We start from the raw sequence: 20303 nt of genomic DNA on the forward strand, positions 1-20303 counted from the left end.
TAAACTTTGCTGTCACGCCAGCTGACCTTTTCCGACCAATTTCTTACGCTAAACAGAATGTTTGAATTTGAGCTACCACAGCTATTGAAGTATTTTTTTTCAAAATATACCGACTGAAATGAAAACAAATCAGTACGAGAGATAAGAGGTTTATACACAAGATCCTATTTCCAACGCAAATCATTCGATTATGAAAACGAAAGCGATCGAAATAAGTGTCTTTCAAACAACACTCCAAGACGCCTTCGGGATCATACAAATGTACTTTGGAGGTCATTGGATATGATCGAGTCTTCCACGATATTGCTAACACGCCTGACTCCAAAAGAGTTGGCAGAAATCAAATAATACAGGAAAGCGACACAAAGAAAAATGGTAATATTAAATACAATCTGGACTTCAAAGCCCGGAAGTGAAGGTTATGCCATGTGAATTATTTGGTCAGATATCCTATAAGAGCCAGCATTTTAAAAAAATAAATCTCATCTATTACTAAACCTAATCAATAATCAATGAAATTTACCCGTACCGAAGGATCATGGTTTAGGCTCGAGTAGATTTGTCATTGTCACAGAGATGTTTGTCCCGATCCACAATTATTTTCCTGTCCTAAGCCGATTTGTTTACATCTCTTGCAAGTATTTACTCAGAGGTTGCCCAGTGCGAAGATGTGCTTCGTACCCCTCCAGCCATATCAGCCCTTTCATAACCACTTGGTACAGTGTGTTGTTATCTTTCCACAAGGCCGGTTTAAAGTGGCAGATCTGAGTGCAACCATCTATGCTGCCCAATGTATGGTTATCACTACTCCCACCACTCAGCGGAGAACCGTCTTTCGCTCTCAAACAGGATGAAGGGTTACTGATTATCATCTTCGGACATGAATTCGGGAAATCTCCAGGAAGATAGACCCTGAGTGTATACTGTTTATCATTGGTGGTTGTCACTCTTACTTCAACCTTCGTATCGCCAGTCGGATTGATCCATGAAACTCTGTTACCGAAGTACTTCTCGAGAATGTTTTTCTCGAATCCAAGCCTTTTTTGCTGAGTTGTTGACCATGGCATTTTGAAGAAGGACAAAGGCAACTTTCAGCTTGTCTGTACAAGTTTGAAACGAGGAACACTCTCTAAATTCAAAGCCAGTGAATGTCGCGAACAAGTATTTCCGAACCGCTTTGCTTTAGCTAGCGTTTTCGCATCACATTTCAGTTTTCCGAGAAATTGGAGCATGCGTAAATGGCTCTTGCGTGACTCAGGAAGATAATGAGTAAATGATGCGTGGGCGTTTTTCACGGAAAACTTTGTTTACAATACAACAAACTTGTGTGTACGACCGACTGCTACTCTTTGAAGCAGGTAATTTTTATTTTTTTTATGATTTCTACAGAAACTAAAACTGATTATTTTAAAAACTTCAATTTTAAATTATGGGCACTTTTAATTCTGCTTTCATGTGGATCGAGAACAATTCTTAGCTCACACACGCTGGTTTTATCTTCGTTGAGCCCTTCTACAAGGGTAACATCTCCATTAAATCAAAAGAAGAAAGGATAAGGAAAAGAAAAGGTTACACTTTTTACCCTAACGTAATAGTCTAGCATATCTCAAAATCACATTGCATAGTACGGTGGTTCAAACAAAAGACGATAACAACCGGAACGCTCTCGAAAGTTTGGCGAAAATGTTGTTAACATATCCAATATTACGCAGTCATGGTTCAAGTTCCATGTATCATTCAAAATTTTTCATGCCCAAGAACTCTATCGGGGCGCGAGTGAACTTTGCAGTAAGCCGGAGCGGAAAGGACCGTATTGGAGTGGACCCAGAACTCTTGTAAACCTGCCCAATAAAAGAATGAGAGAAATATGAAAGTCGTCCGAGGAAAGATCCTTAAAAATATCATAGAAATGTCGTATACACTTAAAAAAACACGTGTTCAATCTGTTTTTGTTTTCTGATTATATTTTTTTCCTTGGAAAGACCGGTAGTTTGACTCAAGTTCTTCTTGGAATCGAACAAGATCTTTGTTTCCACTCAAAGGCCATCCGAAAACAGTACTCGTTTCATGGAATCTTGAAAAAGCTGGTAAATACCCGCTATTCATTTCGTCTTCGAAGCCGAGAGTATTTTTACGCCTAAGAAGATGATAACTCCATAGCAAGAGATTGAAAAATCCAAAGAACCAATAGAGTTAAATGTATCATTTCTTCGAAGCGGAATGAAAATGCGTGTGTGCACACTCCCCACTTTGCATTAGCTTTGCTATAAATGAATATCAGCATTCAGTTACGCTGCACAGCAGTGATTCTCCAGTTTAAGTGAGGGATATATAGTTGGGAGTTATGTTGTTTTTGAATCAGGAATGATATACTCATGCGCAAAGAAAGCAATTTGAGGGAATTAAAATGCTTCGAGAAATTTCGTTACGTCATGTCCCCCCCGAGCAAGGCTGCACTACCATATAAGGTCACATAATTATATCTTTCTTTGTACTTTTCATGTACGCAAACTACATTTATTAATTCACTCCTTTTTTCATGAAGACATTTAAACATCATTTCGTCAACACCCTCGATATAATCCAACTTCTGAGAGAAATGCTGCTTTCAAAATTATAGGATACATGCTATTAATATCGCCCCTTAACTTTGGTAGGAAACACGGAAAATTCCAAAAATTGATCGACTTAATATTCGTTCGACTTAAATCGACGAATTGATACGTCTTTAGTGTAGATATTCCCGTTAGAAAAAAAGAAAAGATCCTAAGATTATTATACAGTTGACACAAGTTGTCATTGAGCCCTCTAATCCCATTTTAAAGAAATGTTTGATGAAAAATTGTAATTGACGCAGTTGATTTAGAGTTTTTAAGGAGTTGAATAAACCGGTTTGCTAATTTAGCGAGTTCGTTAGCTGCTCCATAGTTAAAAAGTTTTTTGTCATACCCCTTAGCTTCGACACTACTTTTAGAATAATCTTTTGGCAAAGAGGATAATCTTTGGGAGGTAGGAAGGCAAATTTAATGTCTTTCGGTTTATACAACTTTTGTGGCTCGTAATTAAGATTGCCATGTTAAATGTTTACTTGTTCAAGCCTTCTTCGTCGACGTACTTCCAGGCGTGCACTGCTAGGATCTTGAGTTCGTCAAACATCAAGAGAAACTCCGGCATTTATGGAACCCAATCCTGAAAACTTCCGTCTGCAGATAGTTTGGCTAATGTCAGTTCGGGCAAATCGTTGGATCTCTGGATCATGTAAATAGAGGTAAAAACACGATTTCGAAAGCATTTGGTGTTAATAAGCACAAGTAAATTTTCAAGGACAACAGAACTGTACGACCCCGTAGGGCAAGTTCAATTTTTAGTCTCTGAAAAATTCAGAGACGGCACAAATTGCAAGAGAAATCAAATTGTTAATTGTTAATAATGTACATGAAAAAACATCTCAGAAAGTCAAGACAGGTGAAATTTTGAAAGCGTGCGCGCGCAATTCGTAAATTGCACCCGTGTTACAATTTTCCAATTCTGCCTACACTCACACGAGACATTCAATGAGGAAAGTTGATTTAGGATGAGTCAGTCAGTCTACTAGTATCCTGATACAATCTTAACATGTGCACCCTGAAACCAGGGGTCCCACAGAAAAACCTGTGCTAAGTCAGATACGAAAAACCACTAAAAGGCCACGAAAAAATCTCTATTTAGATGTGGCCAAAAATGTGTGGAAACGTATTTATCATCTAATGCAGTAGAACAATACCCCGAGGAAAGGGTACACTAACCTTTTTGCACTATGACAAATGAAAACTCGATGATTGTAGTGATATTTTACAGGGAGTTGGGATACCAGAACTATAACAATACAAAAAGGAGGGTGATCAAATATAAGACTTACCGACCTAGAATGACCAAATTTTCCAACGAAACGCTTAAATAAGCCGAAAAGCCACGCGAACCTCTTCAACGTGCCATCAATATATTAATTTCTGACAAATTCGTTCTCATGTCACTCAAACGTCAGAAATTACATCTCTTGTTAAAACTTTGCACTCGTGTTACATGAGAATGCAATCGTTTTTAGCCAATTAGAAGGAGTAGAGAAATTTTTTTTATGTTCATTATTAGATCTAATATCAGTTGCACTACACTGGGAGAGATATCTTTATGATGATTGTAAATATCAGGATCGATCAACAATGACTATGTAAGCCCTTTCACGTCCAAGATCTCATCAGTAAATTCTCCTTACTGACTTTTATACAAATTTTATGGTGGTAGTTTGGAGAATTTAATTTGGGTCAACTGACACTCCCTTGTCTATTTGATATTGTATTGATATAGTAAAGGAAAATTTTGTCTTGGTCACTCATCGGAGTTAGAGGGTTAATCAACCTCCAATTCAATTTTTCCATTCAACTTGGTGGGTATATAGCTCTTTAAGCTTTTTGATACAAAGTAAAAATATTTATTTTTGTCAGCCACTGTCTTGTTATGTCACGTGAGGCGTGAGTAGTCCAGTGGTCAGTGTGCTGGACTCTGGGTCCGATGGCCCGGGTTCAAGTCCTGGCTGGGGCATGACGTTGTGTCCTTAAGCAAGACGCTTTACTCACATTGCTTCGTCTTCTCGGATAGGACGTAAAACCGTAGGCCCCGTCTCCTGCAGGGTTGGGGTAGGAGACGTTAATTTCCCACGCACGAGATTACTGTGTGGTGGATGTCCTCCCCTGGGGTGGGATGGGTGGAAGAGACACTAATTGTAAAGTTCCTTTGATCATATAAAATGTTAATTGTTATAAATGAATTGTAAAGCGCTATTGAATATAGCAATAGAAATAGCGCTATATAAATACTGTATTATTATTATTATTTGTATTATTATTTCAGTGGATTGAAAATCGAAATATTCTGGGTAAGACGCCTGCGGCCCCCCCCCCCCCCCCCCCCCCCCATCATTCTGCATCACTCTGACTTTCTGATTATTTAAATTTTTCTTTCACTACAGTTCACAGTTAAATGTCTATAATAACAATAAACACATCAATTCCCACAAATTTTCCGATCATTTCGCTCAATATGTCTGGAATCATCGGCCCTGTCACAAAAACACGCCTTTTCAGTATATTTTTCGTCTTGACACACCGTGCGTCGAACAATGATACTCAAAAGAGCGGAAGAGCTAATTGCTCCACTGCATATAAAAATAACTTAAAAGCTCTCGAAGGCTTTCTTAAAAACCTTATAGAAGCAATAGAAAAAAATTAATGGATGGGCTGGAGAGATAAACCCCTTTGTGGATCAGTTTTCTACTCCAAAAAGCTATAAATCCGTCTACTCTTTCAAGACTCCCACGCTAACGGATCAGGAACTTCGCTGTCACGCCAGCTGATCCCTTCCGACCAATATCTTACGCTAAACTGGAATGTTTGAGCTACCACAGCTATAGAGGTATTGTTTTAAAAATGTAACGACTGGAATGAAAACAAATCAATACGAGGGATAAGAGGTCCTAACGTAAGATCCTATTTCCAACGCAAATCATTCGAATATAGAAACGAATGCGTTCAAAGTAAGTGTCTTTCAAGCAACCCTCCAAGACGCCTTCTGGATTGTGCAAATGTTTTTTGGAGGTCATTGGATGTGATCGAGTCTTCCACGATATTGCTAACACTCTGGAGAGTAAGATCCTTCGCCAGACTCCAAAAAAATTGACAGAAATCGAATAATACAGGAAAGCCACACAAAGAAAAATGGCAATAATAATTATGATAATTACAATCTGGACTTCAAAGCGCGGAGGTGAAGGTTTAGCCAGCATTTTAAAAAATAAACTTCATCCAGTTCTAAATCTAAACAGTAATCAATGAAATTTACCCATACCGAAGGATCAAGGTTTAGGTTACCGATACCGAAGGATCAAGGTTTAGGCTCAGGTAGAAATGGTATTGTCACAGAAATGTTTGTCCCGATCCTTAGTTAGTTTCCTGTCCTCAGTCGATTTGTTTACATCTCTTGCAAGTATTTATTCATAGGTTGCCCGGTGCGAAGATGTGCTTCGTACCCCTCCAGCCATATCAGCCCTTTCATAACCACTTGGTACAGTGTGTTGTTATCTTTCCACAAGGACGAGTTAAAATGGCAGATCTGAGTGCAACCATCTATACTGTCTAATGTATGGTTAATCCCACTCATTCCGCTCAGCGAAGAACCGTCTTTCGCTCTTAGACAGGACGAAGGGTTACTGACTATCATCTGTGGACATGAATTTGGGAAATCTCCAGGAAGATACACCCTGAGTGTATATTGTTTATCATTGGTGGTTGTCACTCTTACTTCAACCTTCGTATCGCCAGTCGGATTGATCCATGAAACTCTGTTACCGAAGTACTTCTCGAGAATATTTTTCTCGAATCCAAGCCTTTTTTGCTGAGTTGCTGACCATGACATTTTGAAGAAAGATAAAAGCAACTTTACAGGTTTGAAACGAGGAACACTCGCTAAATTCAAAGCCAGTAAATGCTGCGGACAACTATTTTCGAACCGCTTCCATTTCCCGGAAATGGGAGCATGCGTAGATAGCATTGCGTAGCTCTCGGAAATTCAGGAAGATAAAAGTAAATGATGCGTGAGCGTTTTTCGTGGAAAACTTTGTTTACAATACAACAGACTTTTGTGTACGACTGACTGCTACTCTTCGAAGCAGGTAATTTATTTTAATTTCTTTCTGATTTCAACGGAAACTAAAACTGACCGTCTTAAAAATTTAAACTTTAACTTACGGGCACTTCTAATGACGAATTTTGTCTCAATGTGGACAGTGAACAATTCTTAGAACACACGCTCTGATTTTATCTTCGTTGAGCCCGTCGACAAGGGCAAAATTTCCATCAAATAAAAAGAAGAAAGGATAAGGAAAGAAAATAATATCTAGCATACATGTTTAAAATCATATTGCATGGTATGGTGATTCAAACAAAAGACAATAACAATCGGAACGCTCTCGAAAGTTCGGCGAAAATGTTGTTAACCTACCATTGTTACGTGGTCATGGTTCAAGTTCCTTGTATCATTCAAAATTTTTCATGCCTAAGAACTCTATCGAAGCGCGATGGAACTCTGCAATGAGCTGGGGCGGAAAGGACCGTACTGGAGTGGACCCAGAACTCTTATAAACCTGCCCAATTAAAAAATGAGAGGAATATGAAAGTCGTCCGAGGAAAGATACTTAAAAAATTGTTTTCTAATTATATGTGTTTTCTTAGAAAGACCGGTAGTTTGACTCAAATTATACACGTGAGTTCTTCTTGGAATCGAACAAGATGTTCGTTTCCCCCCAAAGGCCTATCCGCAAACAACACTCGTTTCATGGAATGCTAGAAAAGCTTGTAAATACCCACTATTTACTTAGTCTTCAAAGCTGAGAGTTTTTTTTACAACAGAGAAAATGATAACTCCATAACAAGAGACTGAAAAATCCAAATAACTAGTGAAGTTGAGAGTATCATTTCGAAGTGAAATGCAAACTTCCGACTTTGCATTAATTTTTCTATGAATGAATATTAGCATTCAGTTGCGCTTTCTTATCGCTCCTGTCGCATAGAAGAAGAGACCTACATCGTGATTATTGGCATTTCCAGATTAGATATATCGCCAGACAAATGTGTTATCACGAGCGGTCCTTTCAGCATTAGACTTTTTGAAAATCTCTCTCTGAAATATTACACTGCATCCATCTGTTTACATTGGTTTCCAAGAATATTGCGAAATTCAATGCTTTTGGGTGAATTTACAGAAAAATCGTGACTAGAAACGCAATTTTGAACGACAAGCCTATTTTAGTGTATGTTGAATTTAAGACCAGCATCTTACAATTGTTAAATTGTAGATCTGAAATATTGCTCTGCCGATCGTTTATTTCATGAACTATCGTTACCCGGGAGAGAGGGCCATGTATAACTCATTGTCTTCGTACTGGAACAAAGAAAAAATGACATCGCTATAATCCATATTTAAGTATTTTCCGCTTACAACTACAACCAAGATTCTTACCCGTATATTCATACTGAGCTTCACCGTTGAAAAGTTATCATTCAGTAATCTTGATCGAATGAAAGCAAGCATCTTCTATATAAAGTCTATGAACAGTTTGGTGTACAACTATCGAATCGTTCTGTCTACCCGACCAACCATAATTTATATTTTAACGGTCTGGCATATCGGTCAAAAATTGGCTCAAGGGTTGGCCGGTGCGAAGATGCGCCTCATAAGCTTCCAGCCATATCAGACCCTTCATCGTCACCTGATACAAAGTATTATCGTTCCTCCATCTATTTGGCCTGAAATGGCAGATGCCTGTGTAGCCTTCTACGGTTTTCCCGATGTGGTTGTCTCCTGGATAGCACTCTAGAAGATCTCCGTTACGCGCCCTCAATCTAGCCGATGCCTTGACAACCATGTTGGGACAGGAATTGGGGAAATCAGTTGGCAGATAAATCCTCAGCGTGTACTGTCTGTCGTTGGTGCATGTAGCTCGAACTTCCACTATCGTTTGGTCTCCGGGACTAATCCATGTCACTCTGTCACGAAAATAGCTCTCCAACAACGTTTTCTCAAAGCCGAGCCTCTGTCTCTGGGCCTGTGACCAGGGCATCACTTCAAGTTGGTTGTTTTAGCTGTTCTGTTCTCTTGATAGGATGCGCACAGCAATGATTCTCCAGTTTAAGTAAGGGAGGTATAGTTGTTAACATTAAATATTGTTTTTTGAATTAGGAATGATGCGCTCATGCGCAAAGAAAGCAATTTTAGGAAATAAAATGCCTCGAGCAATTTCGCTACGTCATGTCCACCCCGTGCAGGGCTGCACTACCATGTAAGGTCACATAATTTCGTCTTTCCATGTAATTTTTAATTTACACAAACTACATTTATCAATTCACTCCTTTTTTGACGACAGCATTTAAACGTCATGCCTTCAACGCCCTAGATATAATCCAACTTCTGAGAGAAATGCTGCTTTCAAAATTATAGGGTCCATGCTATTAATATTGCCCTTTAACTTTAGTAGGACACACGGAAAAATTCCAAAAATTGATCGACTTAATATTCGTTCGACTTAAATCTACGAACTAATACGTCTTTAATGTATATATTCCTGTTAGACAAAAATAAAAGATCCTAAGATTATTATACGGTTGACACTGGTTGTCATTGAGCTCTCTAATCCCACTCTAAAGAAATGTTTGATGACAAATTGTAAATTATTATAGACGCACTTAATTTAAAGTTTTTAAGATGTTGTATAAACCGGTTTGCTAATTTAGCGAGTTCATTCGCTGCTCCATATTAAGCAAGCACTTTGTCATACCCCTTAGCTTCGAAATTTCTTTTAGAATAATCTTTTGGCAGGGATTTGGGGGGGGGGGGAGGCAGATTTAAAGACTTTCGCTTTGTACAACTTTTGTGGCTCGTAATTAAGATTGCCATGTTAAATGTTGACTCGTCCAAGCCTTTTTCCTAGAACCCAAATCATTTCGTTTACGCAGGTTAGAAAGACAGGACAACAGCAAAATTTAACCGCAAAAACGTGATTCGCCAGAGCAATTATTGATCCTACACACTTCCGGGACCGAGCGATTGATCCGAGGGAAAGTGAAGTTTATAAATTTTATTTTCTCCATAAGAAAAACGCATTTTTTTTCCGCGGCAGTCGTGGCTGTATTTGGAAACCGAAATAGCTCGCACTTTCCGTCAAATAAGACGCATTATTATTTCAAAACTTCGCAAGAGTCGACCGAAATTTTTGCGATTTTCATACAGCTTTGACGAAGAGTTGATTCAACAAGCTCAGGCGGAGAAAATAGGATTTGTGAATTTATGACACGGTGAATGATTTCTTTGGTTTTTCATTCCATTTCTTCTCTAGCTGGTCTTTGTCATGGAACCATTAACTCTCGTTACATGTACTCACTTTAATAAAATCTGAATATCCTTAACTGACATGTAAACATTTCCGGGAAAAACCGGTAGGCTCAGAGTATCACATGACGTAACGATTTCTTAGAAATGTTATTTACGGCCCATGAAAAAGCTCATCACAATAAAAAGTGAAAAACATTTTGTTCTGATCGCACCAAGCTGCTTCGGTATTGCGACTTATTTACTGATATTTTTTCGGTTGACAGTACGAGCCAAGATGAGTCGGACAGTGACAATCCACGAGGGTGAACTTAGGCAGATTAAGCAACATGTTACAGAAAAACGGATTGAGAGCGGACATCTGTTTGGTCTGTGGACTCATTCAAATCAGCCAGTCGTGCAGTATATCACTGGTAGTCTTAAGGACGAAGATGAAGAAGAGTTGTTCAAACTCCATGCTCTTCGACGCGTTGGGATATGGAGCACAAAAGAATCTGGCGGTAAGAAACGAAATTCAGTGTCCTATTAGGGGAAGTAACAGTGTCCATTTTATTTTATTTTTATGTGCTAAAGTCAACTACTAGTACCACTTTCGCTCGGTTTGTTTCGTCTTTAATTTGATTTTTTGGGAGGGTGGTTCGCCTTGTTGAATATTTCAAAATTTATCGAAGCAAATGAAATTTGACTATACGATTGGGAAATATAAACGAGGCGAGGCTACAGAATCAATTTCCTAGAACTGGAGGCAAACGAAATAGAATACTTACTCACCCCTTCCCTCCACTTGAAATGAACAATTGTGAAGCAATAGATGTCTTGTCCATCACATTGAGTTAGCTCTTGGCCAAGAAGAGTAACTATATAGCCACTTATGTTCTGCAGGTAGTGAAAAGTTCACTGCGAGGTCTCATTTTTGTTTAGTACATGATGATTCATATATTTTGTTTAAGCTGTAAACCTAGGTGAAGGAAAGCCCTGCTTTGTATATATGAAGGTTGATGTGGACAACGAAACACTACACGTGAAGCAAATTTGTGTCGTTGAAAAGGAAGCTTCATTGAAGGGAATACTCGGTAATATCCTTAAATATTCGATTGTTATTTTAAAAAATGGGGGAACCAGTCGCCTTTAGAGTATTTACCAATATAATTATTCATGAATCGGTGCACACACGTGTCCTCGTTATCATGATTTCCACCAAACACAGGACCTTGCAACAATGGGAAACTTTGCAAGATTAGATTCCCCCTATCAGTCGCATAAATTTTTCTTTTTCACATACTGCTGAGCAGGATCTTGTTTGGTCTTGTCTTGCAACGCTCTCCTTTCCCCGTCAAGGCATAGTCGAAAGATTAGCTATTTTCATATCGCCATAAAGGGAAAAATAACGGTAATGAAATCAAGATAATGAGAATTTTAGACGTAAATGACGGTTTTACCTCGTATTAACTGTTTCGTGGTTGTTTAAAAAAGAGGGTCTTGTTGTAAAGCAGCAAAATAATTGAGCCGTCAGGCGTAAATAAGTAAAATTATTTTATTAACTTAACAGAAATTCATTAGCCGTCAGCCGTAAAATGGCCAAAATTTTAATCGTTTTCAGCAAAAGCCATTGCCCTGTAGTGGCTTTCAGGTAATTGCAACATTAGATTTTCAGTGCTATGTTGAATATTTCTAACACTCAGGATGCTTTCAAAATACGGTTAGTTAAGAACCTACACTTGGATTATTTACTCATCTGTTCTTCCAATTATTGTAAACATTCTATGATTTATTTTCACAGAGGTACTGCCGGAGGACAGCGCTTTCCGCCTCAGTAATCCTTTCAGTGGAACACAAAAGAAATATCACAATGATCCGGTAAAGGGCGAGTTTCACTGGACTTCAACTTCATCGCAACAGGCCGAAACAAAAAGAGAGCAATGGTACTCGGTGAAAGAAGGCATGGACCTTTTTGGAAAGATCCATGGCGCTCTCCAGGAGAAATTTCAAGTAACTGGTACAAGCAGAGACAAAGAGACCCACGATCTATGCGTTGCACTAAGGTTTGTACAACGAGATTTTGCAATAGAATTTCCAGCTAATTTTCCTGATGGTGAGGCCACATTGAGTACTGGAAACAAAGATATTCCGATCTCTTTGGGAAAACCAGTCAAGGAAAAAGGAAACTTTAACGATTCGAAATCTGGTGAAAAGGAAAATGACAAGGCAGATCATACAGATGATGTAGCACCTGACGATAACCGATCTAAAGAGGCTGCATCAGAGCAAAGTCAGCGGCCCGGGAAGCATCCGGATGATAACGAAATTGCACAGCTGTTAGTCCAAGGAATACTAAAAATAATTCAGCCAAAGAATAGGGAGAAAGGATCCTCGGTCTAAAATGGAAATGAAGCACAGTCATGTCTTTTATGATAGCTTTCAGTTTTATTTTTGCGACAGGAAATATTATAAATTTCTCTCCTTTCGTATGAGTTTTCTCGTTCATCTACTGCCTAGAATAATCACGAACAAAAGATTGTATTCTCTTGTCATGATCAATAAACCCTATTTCACACTAAAGCATAAGGTATCCGATGTGGTAGGCACGCTTACAGCGGTATGAATGAGGGGTGTCGATTTCCGTAATCTGTTTTTGTTTAATGAACACTGATAACCGATAGTAGTTTGACAGTTAAATTTTGGTCAAGTTTCAGCAACAACTGTTGATATACTGGTAGTCCTGAAAAAAAATTTTTAGACACAATATAATTGTTCTTAAGATCTATTACAACAAAAAATCTCACGAGACGCCAGAGAATGTAAACTGGCCAAGAATTTTAACAACTTGAAGTGTAATCCGCCAAAATCATCGAGAACACACGAAAACAATACAATCAAGAATGTAATCAGCTAGTGCTTTACAACACAGCTCTCTTCCAGCATAAACTGCAACGCTAAAGGATTATGGGTAATGTCATCAAAAGTCTACATTTTGAATCATTAAATATATTCCTTCAAGATCGATTGGCTGCAAAGAACAAGGGACCTGCATTACTTATCGCCTTGTGGAGGAGGGGGGGGGGGGGTTTGGGGTTGGAGTATTTTGGCTGTGTCACGATAAATTTTTACTCGACTTCCCCTCCCCCCTCTCCCAATAAAGCTAATTAATGTTCCTATGATCCTTTAAAAAAGGCGACAGGAAATAGCAGTTTGACATAAGAGTGGCAGTTAAATATATTCAATTGAAAGACTGATTATAGTTAAGATCTTATAGTAACAACAGGTGGAAGTTGATAAGATTAATGAAAGGAATCAACAGTTAGTACGGCTGATAATTCAAGAAAACAAAATTTGAATTTTTTCCAACTTAGAAATGGAGAAAGGCGGAAGATAAAAGTGAAAGTAACATAATTCAAATTTCTCCTTTCAATTATCTTCTTGTACTTAACGCAGAAGTAAAAAAGAGAGTGACCAAGAGTGTGAAGGTTTTTTCTACCCTCAAACTATACGTTTCACACAGCACTGTAGGAAAAAGGCACAGTCCATGGCGTTCACCGCAGATTCTTTTTCCTGTCTCAGAGTAAGCCATCTATAGCCTGCTTATTAAGACGCCTACAATGAATGCACACAAATAAGAAACGGTAGGGAAAATATAATCAATATTTCTCTACGTGGTTAGATTTCGCTGCAGTATTTGTGTTATTCCATGGGAAATTATTGGTAATTCCACTCCATGAAGAATTCAAAAGCGAAAACTGCAAAGGTTGACACCAAAAGCTGGCAAAAGTCGAAAGTAAATATGATTGATATGTCTAATTTATTCCTTTTTGATTTAGTATACATTTAGTTTCAGGCTAAAATTTAATGCAAAAATCAATTTCGCTCCCAAAACATAGGATTAGCTTTCTGTTCAAATTGAACAAAAAAAAAGTACTGAATATCATCCTCTCCTCATTGCAGCGATCTTTAGCAATATAAAGCCTTTTAAAGGACTCGTGAGTAAGCGCAATGTGATCATGAAGGAGCTAAACTATCCCGCCAAAAGATAGAGAAAGCAGCGTCAGAGATTTCCAAATCGTCTGCTCCAAAATCGACTCCTTTCTTAAAATCTCAATCAGCTCTTTAATAACAAAGCCTCACAACTTGGCTTCCGGAACAATGAAGTGAACATTTCCATACCAAGTAAGTTATGCCATTTATGCTTGATGCTGTTTAATCTTAGATATCAAGTAATGGACTTTATCGCAGTATATGGAAGCACATTAAGTGGTTTACCTCTGACAAATAGCTGGATGAACTAATATCAAAGGCCTGAACTGCACCGGCTATCTCACCTTGCCTGATGTTAAACTTCTCAGTCATATTTCGAGTAAAAGAGGCTATCTTACTTACCATATGCCGAGGGGCCAGTGGTCGACAAGTGACGAGGATATTCGAAACCTGACTTCTAACGGAAGTCAATGAGATACATTTTGGACACTATGTACTATTAACGAACTTGTTTTGAAACAAAATAATCTAAACTACAATCGCTGGGAAATTAAAACTCCATACATACGTTTCACACTTAAATGTTAACTAGACACATTTCCATTAACACCGCAGGTGTTCCGGGGGTCTCTTTGACTAGAATTTCCTTGATATATTATGATTTTTATGTGGGCAACATTTCCTATGCAAATAGTTTGGAGATATACTCTTTTTTCCTTTCCATAATATTGTGCCAAGTATCAAGAAAACGAAAAGGGAAAAGGTAAAAGTTTCAGTCGAATAATAACCAAGATACAAAAGTCGCTTTGCCTGAGGGCGATATGCAATTCAAGCATAATAAATTTATGTTTCACCTTCTTGTTTTTTCCTTCTTTAATATCACATTTCAGTTTGTTTTAACAGAGCTATTGATAAGGATTATTTAGTATAACTGCCACGTAAACTTAATCTCGTCAGACAGCTGACAGCACCAGATTCTCCCATTTTGACATTCGCGTGAGTACACTTCGCGCCACGCTGTCGATTAGATTTTCGTTGACACAAAAAACTTAGCTGACGCGAAAAACTTTTGATGAAAATGAAACAAAGGGAGGGATTAACTGCACAATAACAGCTTGCTATCAAGCTAGACACAGTTTCCACCGCCTGGAAAAATTTACTACATTTGGGAACTGTCTCTGGAGAGACAAGTTTGAATGAAAACACTATGATATAAAGCGTCCAGCATAAAAATAGCGCCGTTACTGTAGCTACAGCCATCCGTTTTAAATTCTTGACGCTTCGTTTCTTTCGTATTGCACACTTTTCACCTCGACTGGAGCCCATTTTGTCATTTCGTTGGTTGAAAACGATTACAGTGTAAAGCACAGAAATTATAAGAATAGGTACAATTAAAACGGTTATGTATACAAAAATACCATAACGAAGTTGTGCTGTTCTGTGTTCAAAAATTGGTGCCCAGTCTAGATGACAAACTTGGATAAAGGTACCTTCGTGAAGGATCGAAGCTATTCGCATCGCGTAGAAATAGGGCGAGTGAAGAAGTATGGCCACAATCCAAGTGCAGATGACGATAATCCTCCGTTTGCTATCGGTTATCCTCCTATAGAGTACAGGAGCCATTAGTGCCAGTAACCGCTCGACTGCGATCAAGACTAAGCTTTGGGTTGATACTGACAATGATGCGTCGCTTAGAACAGGGCAGATCTTACACAGAAAAGTACCTACATCACCACGAACGTGGTATTCGAAGGACCCAGTTAGTTCATATATAATCAATTCAGGCATAAGAACCAGCGCTAAGAGTAGGTCAGATGCAGCCATGTTGGCAATGAGGAGCAGTATCGTTTCTTTCATTCTCAGAAATGCAACGATGAGGAGAGTGTTTCCTATCAAGGACGTAAAGAGCGTCAAAAAGTGTATAGTGATTATTATCTCATTTGGAAATACAATACCACAACTTTCCAGAGTAAGGGTACTGTTGTCGCTGGCATTCACAGCCTTCGAAGCCTCTAAAGCGAATTGTGTACTTGAATTCATAACTTGATCACAAAGCCTGAAAAAAAGCAGAGAAAACATGGAGCTTAAGGAATTTGTTTTCTGGCCGAAATGCCTAATTCATCCATAGATCAAAGAGTGCATGCTTCAGTATTCACCTTACCGAAATAACCAGTAATGACGCTGTTGGTCTCTCTGTCAGACGATGCTTGTCCTTGTGCTATCGTATTGAAAGCTGCATAAATATTGATAACCTTTTCCTCCTCCGTCTGCCAAGTAACTACATTCAACTGCACGTGACAAGCATATGTAGTCGAAAATTAGTGACAAACTCTTAATATAATGAGGTCTTAATGTAAACAGGGTAATTTAGCATTATCAACTTAGTTGATGAAGTAAATTGGCCACCGAAAAGTGTTTAAAAGCCGACGTTTCGAGCGTTAGCCCTTCGTCAGAGCGATAGACGAAGGGCTAACGCTCGAAACGTCAGCTTTGAAATTCCCTGCGGTGGCTAATTTACGTCATCAACTAAGTTGATAAAACTAAATTACCCTGTAATACTGTGACTCTCCCATCGACGCAGCGCCACAGTGTTTTTTTTTTTTTTTTAGAAACTTACCCCCTTTATTCATTTGAATTAATGCAAACAACTTCACAAAGGAAACAGTGAGTGGTAAAATTGTGCCACCAATTAAAGCGGATACTTTTTGGCAGTTTGTTCCTATTGTTTTCAAATTTTTTCCACATTTCCATTTCGAAAATATCTTGTCCGTGTAGGGATACGAAACATATGTATTCGGTTAGGGCACGTGAGAACAAAAACAATCTCTCTCTCATTTATCTAAGTTTATCTGCGTATCTTATGTCGGAATACTAATATTTGGTATACCAATGGCCCATTTGTTTTGTTATGATATCTGCTTAACATAAGGCAGATGATATACTGACAGAGAAATTTGATACACGGCCTCCTGGTTTTTCCGAGGCTGCTGTTACATAAATTCATGGTACACTATTAGAGAAAGTCAGAGTAATTGATAAACTTGTGTTATTTTACTACAGTGGTGAATAGTTCCTTTTGCGCGCGCTAACTGGCTAGTTCGGAGGTGATTAGCAAGCCGAAGAGACAAGACTGCGCATTAAGAGTTACATTTCCGACATTTTTCCGCTAGACTAACAGAAATTTACAAATATTTCGGCTATTATCTGATATATACCAAAACAATAATTTACCTCAGTGTCGATGAGAGTGGTGAATATTTACCTGCACTCCGGTGAATAATTGTTGAAAGTTGTTTCATTTTTTTTTTTTTACTTATTTCTTCTTTTTGAAAAAGAACTGCTGCAAGACGTAATTCTATTGAAGCTTTATTATGTCTACAGCATACGAACCTATCTTATCGCCCTAACAACGAACCCGGCGGAGGACAATGGCGAACTCTCTTAGAAAAGCGTATCTGGTCTGAATTGGTGTGTTCTGTATGAATGAAAAGAAACTTTATTCTAAGGCTGAAAAAGCAAAGAAATATATATATATATATATATAAAACGCTCTCAACAGGTAAAACTTTATCTCACTCACTATCGAGAGATGTGATCCGTGCGCTAAGGGTTGGATCTACTGAAATTATTCTTATAGGAAATTCATCACATTAAATCAACACATGGCACTCAAAGTAGCTTAAGTCTTGCCAGCTGCTAGAAGAGAAGTAAAAGGAAATTGAAGATGATTGATGACAAACAAAAGTTTGCCTTTTATTCCCCCTTGATAAATAAAGTGGAACATTTAATTCCTCTTGGCTGAGATGTTTTGGCTAAAAGACTTAGGCAGCTTTTGCCAGTTTCGATCGATAGGTCGAATCATTGCTTCCTAGAGTCAGTCGTTGATAGACGTGACCTCACACAATATGGTTGGTCATTGTAGTCACAGGATTTGTAATTTTATGATAATGTTGGCCTCCTTAGAATGTATTTGTAGCCACTGTTGATTAAACAGGCTCAAAGTATTTCATTTTGACAGATAAACTGGCTGAAGTGTGTCACTTAAGGTCGCCATCAGACGTCCTTCTGTTCTAATACTCACTACTGTTCGCAAACAAAAAGGACATATGAACACGAAAGCGTGTTGAAAGCCCACCCAACCACAACGGTAAACACTTCAAACGGTTGCACCCTATGTGAGATGCTCAGAGAAGCAATTAAATCGCTGGACACCGTTTTGTTATGTTTGCTGCAGAAATTATCATTTAGAACTTCAAACAAAGGTGCATTCTTACGACTTCTCGACAAACGATATTGCTTTCATTACGTTACTTTCACAACACCTTAACCGCCACACAAAAAGGACAACCTGAACAAACCATGGACATAAAGCTTACCACAGACGACGAAAACTGGGCCAGAAAAGGTCTGTTTTGCAGCCACGACGAGAGAAACATTACGAATAATTTTTTTTGATAAACGAACACCTACCGACGATAATCGTCATATTGTGGATCCGATCAACTCTGAGAGCAATATAATTTACCAAAAATAACTACAACTGACGGGAGTCGATTATTGGATCGAACTTTCACATTCGTGGCTAGAATTACTGTAACGCCAGCAGCATCAGCCTAAAGGATAGAATGTAGTTATCATTCATGTGCTCTTAATTACGTATCACGTGAACCATTACTACAAAACTCCATATTCTTAGCTTTGCTGCCCGATTGAAGCTGATAAATGAACACCCATAAACACCATTGGAGTTTTTAAAGCAAACTATAAAAACAGCGGGATATAAAGTTACAAAAGTCTTGTTTTTCTCTTTCTTTTGGCGGAGACGATAAGTACCGAAAATAACGAGGAAAAAACTCCAAATCAAAGTCATCGTTTTTCCTTGGAGTAATTAATTCGTAGAAAACAAAAAATTTTTCGGTATGCACAAGGAAATACGAAATGAGAACAAAAATTCTCATTTATCCACCTCACTCTTCCATCGAGGTACTTTTGTGCCCCGTCCTTCCACCTTCCCCCCCCCCCTCACTTAGATATATTGCTCTCGTTCCCTGACTATAAGTTGAGCCAAACTTATCAATAATTGCCCTTTCATTTCTCCAAGAAGTTTGCTTAAGACCGAGATAGAATGTTAGTTGGTTTGTTGTTACTTTACATGAAGTTTAAAAGAGATGAAGGTTTAACGAGGATATATAAGAATATTTTTTTCTACGAAAGGAAGCTTACTGATCAATCTATGCGAAAATCGGTGGGACGTTTACTGACCTGTACCCAACTCTCCCTGTGTGATCTTTTCTAAAGGGAGATGGACTTTACCTGTCGTGAATTGAAATCATAGTTATCGCTGTTATCCTTAATTGTAATCTATCATTTATTGGAGTGAAACAGATTAAATGTTGCGGTCACAAAGTAGCTATAGACAAGAAGCGAGGATCCAGTTCGTCTGGGCAACAAACGGCGCTTACATGTGGTCACAGATCAATCTTGTAAGTCGCCTTTTTCTTTTTCATTTTCTCTCCAGCAGGGACCAAAAGGGAACTTATCCTCGACATATCACGATACTCTTAAGCAGAATGATAATGAAAAGAAAAAGAAATATAAACTAGGCGGCGATACCGTTTGACTTTACATCAATACTCAGAGCTGACGGTACAACTGAATGGGTATTATTGGTTTGTAAACTTGAGAGTGAAAGGATGAAGCTATAAATAAACTCAGACGCCTGATACTTCACATTAACGTGAAATGAACCAAAAAATATTTAGAATTTTCTATTTGATAACAGGTGATGAAATAGCCTTGGCACATGAACCACTCTTTGAAGTTTATTAAATCAGCTCTGATGACTTAATTTGACCCGTGTGGAGAGGATAAAAGGTGGGAGTTAACTCTGTCTGAAACAGCAAACTACGCAGACAACCAAAAATGTCCCATAAGTGAATGAAATTAATCATATTTTGAACTGTGGTTTATAAATAAGTGATCCGCGCAGGTAAGCTCGCATTCTTGCAGCTTATCTGAGAGGATCAGATCTTCAATTGTTTATCTGACTCGTTCATCATCAACCGCAGGGCAAAATATGGTCATGCATATTCCTACTAAATTTCATGAAATTTGCTTCGCTCCCAATACGTTTTGTAGCTCAACTGGTAACAGCGCCTTAATAAAATCTGGAAGTAAGGGACGGGTTGGAATCCATCAAAGCCTGAATTTTCAGTTAAAGGCTTTTTTTTTAAATGAAGCGAAACTTCGGAAGGATCACATTCGCTCTGATTAGGGGCTAGCGCTCGAAACGTCAGCTTTGAGACTCTTAGCAGTGGCCAATTTAAGTTGTCAACTTAGTTGCGAATACCAAATTACCTTGTTATACTCTCCCACGGACGCAGCACCACATTTTCTTTAGAAATTAACCCCTCCTTTCC

General features: G+C 38.4%; 3 protein-coding genes across 4 annotated transcripts; 1 reads left to right on the top strand and 2 right to left on the bottom strand.

Annotated features, from left to right (window-relative positions):
* Positions 1-465: 465 nt before the first annotated feature.
* Positions 466-1198, bottom strand: LOC113680395 (uncharacterized). Its single transcript, XM_027197429.2, has one exon. The coding sequence runs from the start codon at positions 1065-1067 to the stop codon at positions 624-626; it is 444 nt and encodes a 147-aa protein (XP_027053230.2). The 5' UTR covers positions 1068-1198; the 3' UTR covers positions 466-623.
* A 5379-nt stretch (positions 1199-6577) lies between these two features.
* On the top strand, positions 6578-12474 carry LOC113680316 (uncharacterized). 2 transcript variants are annotated; one of them, XM_027197332.2, is made up of 4 exons: positions 6578-6703; positions 10182-10415; positions 10866-10988; positions 11696-12474. In XM_027197332.2, exons 2-4 carry the CDS (start codon positions 10193-10195, stop codon positions 12292-12294), a joined length of 945 nt encoding a protein of 314 aa, XP_027053133.2. In that variant the 5' UTR covers positions 6578-6703; positions 10182-10192; the 3' UTR covers positions 12295-12474. The 2 variants fall into 2 exon arrangements, with proteins under 2 accessions (XP_027053133.2, XP_089047910.1); XM_089191784.1 differs by lacking the exon at positions 6578-6703 and having other exon boundaries at positions 8135-10415.
* A 2258-nt stretch (positions 12475-14732) lies between these two features.
* Positions 14733-18382, bottom strand: LOC113680164 (QRFP-like peptide receptor). Its single transcript, XM_089191777.1, has 3 exons — positions 18261-18382; positions 16046-16172; positions 14733-15940 (listed from the first exon to the last, which is right to left on the bottom strand). The coding sequence occupies exon 3, from the start codon at positions 15922-15924 to the stop codon at positions 14803-14805; it is 1122 nt and encodes a 373-aa protein (XP_089047903.1). The 5' UTR covers positions 15925-15940; positions 16046-16172; positions 18261-18382; the 3' UTR covers positions 14733-14802.
* Positions 18383-20303: the final 1921 nt, after the last annotated feature.

Source organism: Pocillopora damicornis, chromosome 13, assembly GCF_964200805.1.
Source record: "Pocillopora damicornis chromosome 13, jaPocDami1.2, whole genome shotgun sequence".
NCBI classification, from domain to species: Eukaryota; Metazoa; Cnidaria; class Anthozoa; order Scleractinia; family Pocilloporidae; genus Pocillopora; species Pocillopora damicornis.

What these genes read in the sequence shown, in the direction of transcription:
- LOC113680395 (XM_027197429.2), bottom strand. Translation starts at nt 1,067, where the DNA reads ATGCCATGGTCAACAACTCAGCAAAAAAGGCTTGGATTCGAGAAAAAC.
- LOC113680316 (XM_089191784.1), top strand. Translation starts at nt 10,079, where the DNA reads ATGAAAAAGCTCATCACAATAAAAAGTGAAAAACATTTTGTTCTGATC. An exon ending in GAGCACAAAAGAATCTGGCG is followed by an intron (nt 10,416 to 10,865) that starts GTAAGAAACGAA and finishes ATTTTGTTTAAG; the next exon opens with CTGTAAACCTAGGTGAAGGA. An exon ending in TTCATTGAAGGGAATACTCG is followed by an intron (nt 10,989 to 11,695) that starts GTAATATCCTTA and finishes TTATTTTCACAG; the next exon opens with AGGTACTGCCGGAGGACAGC.
- LOC113680164 (XM_089191777.1), bottom strand. Translation starts at nt 15,924, where the DNA reads ATGAATTCAAGTACACAATTCGCTTTAGAGGCTTCGAAGGCTGTGAAT.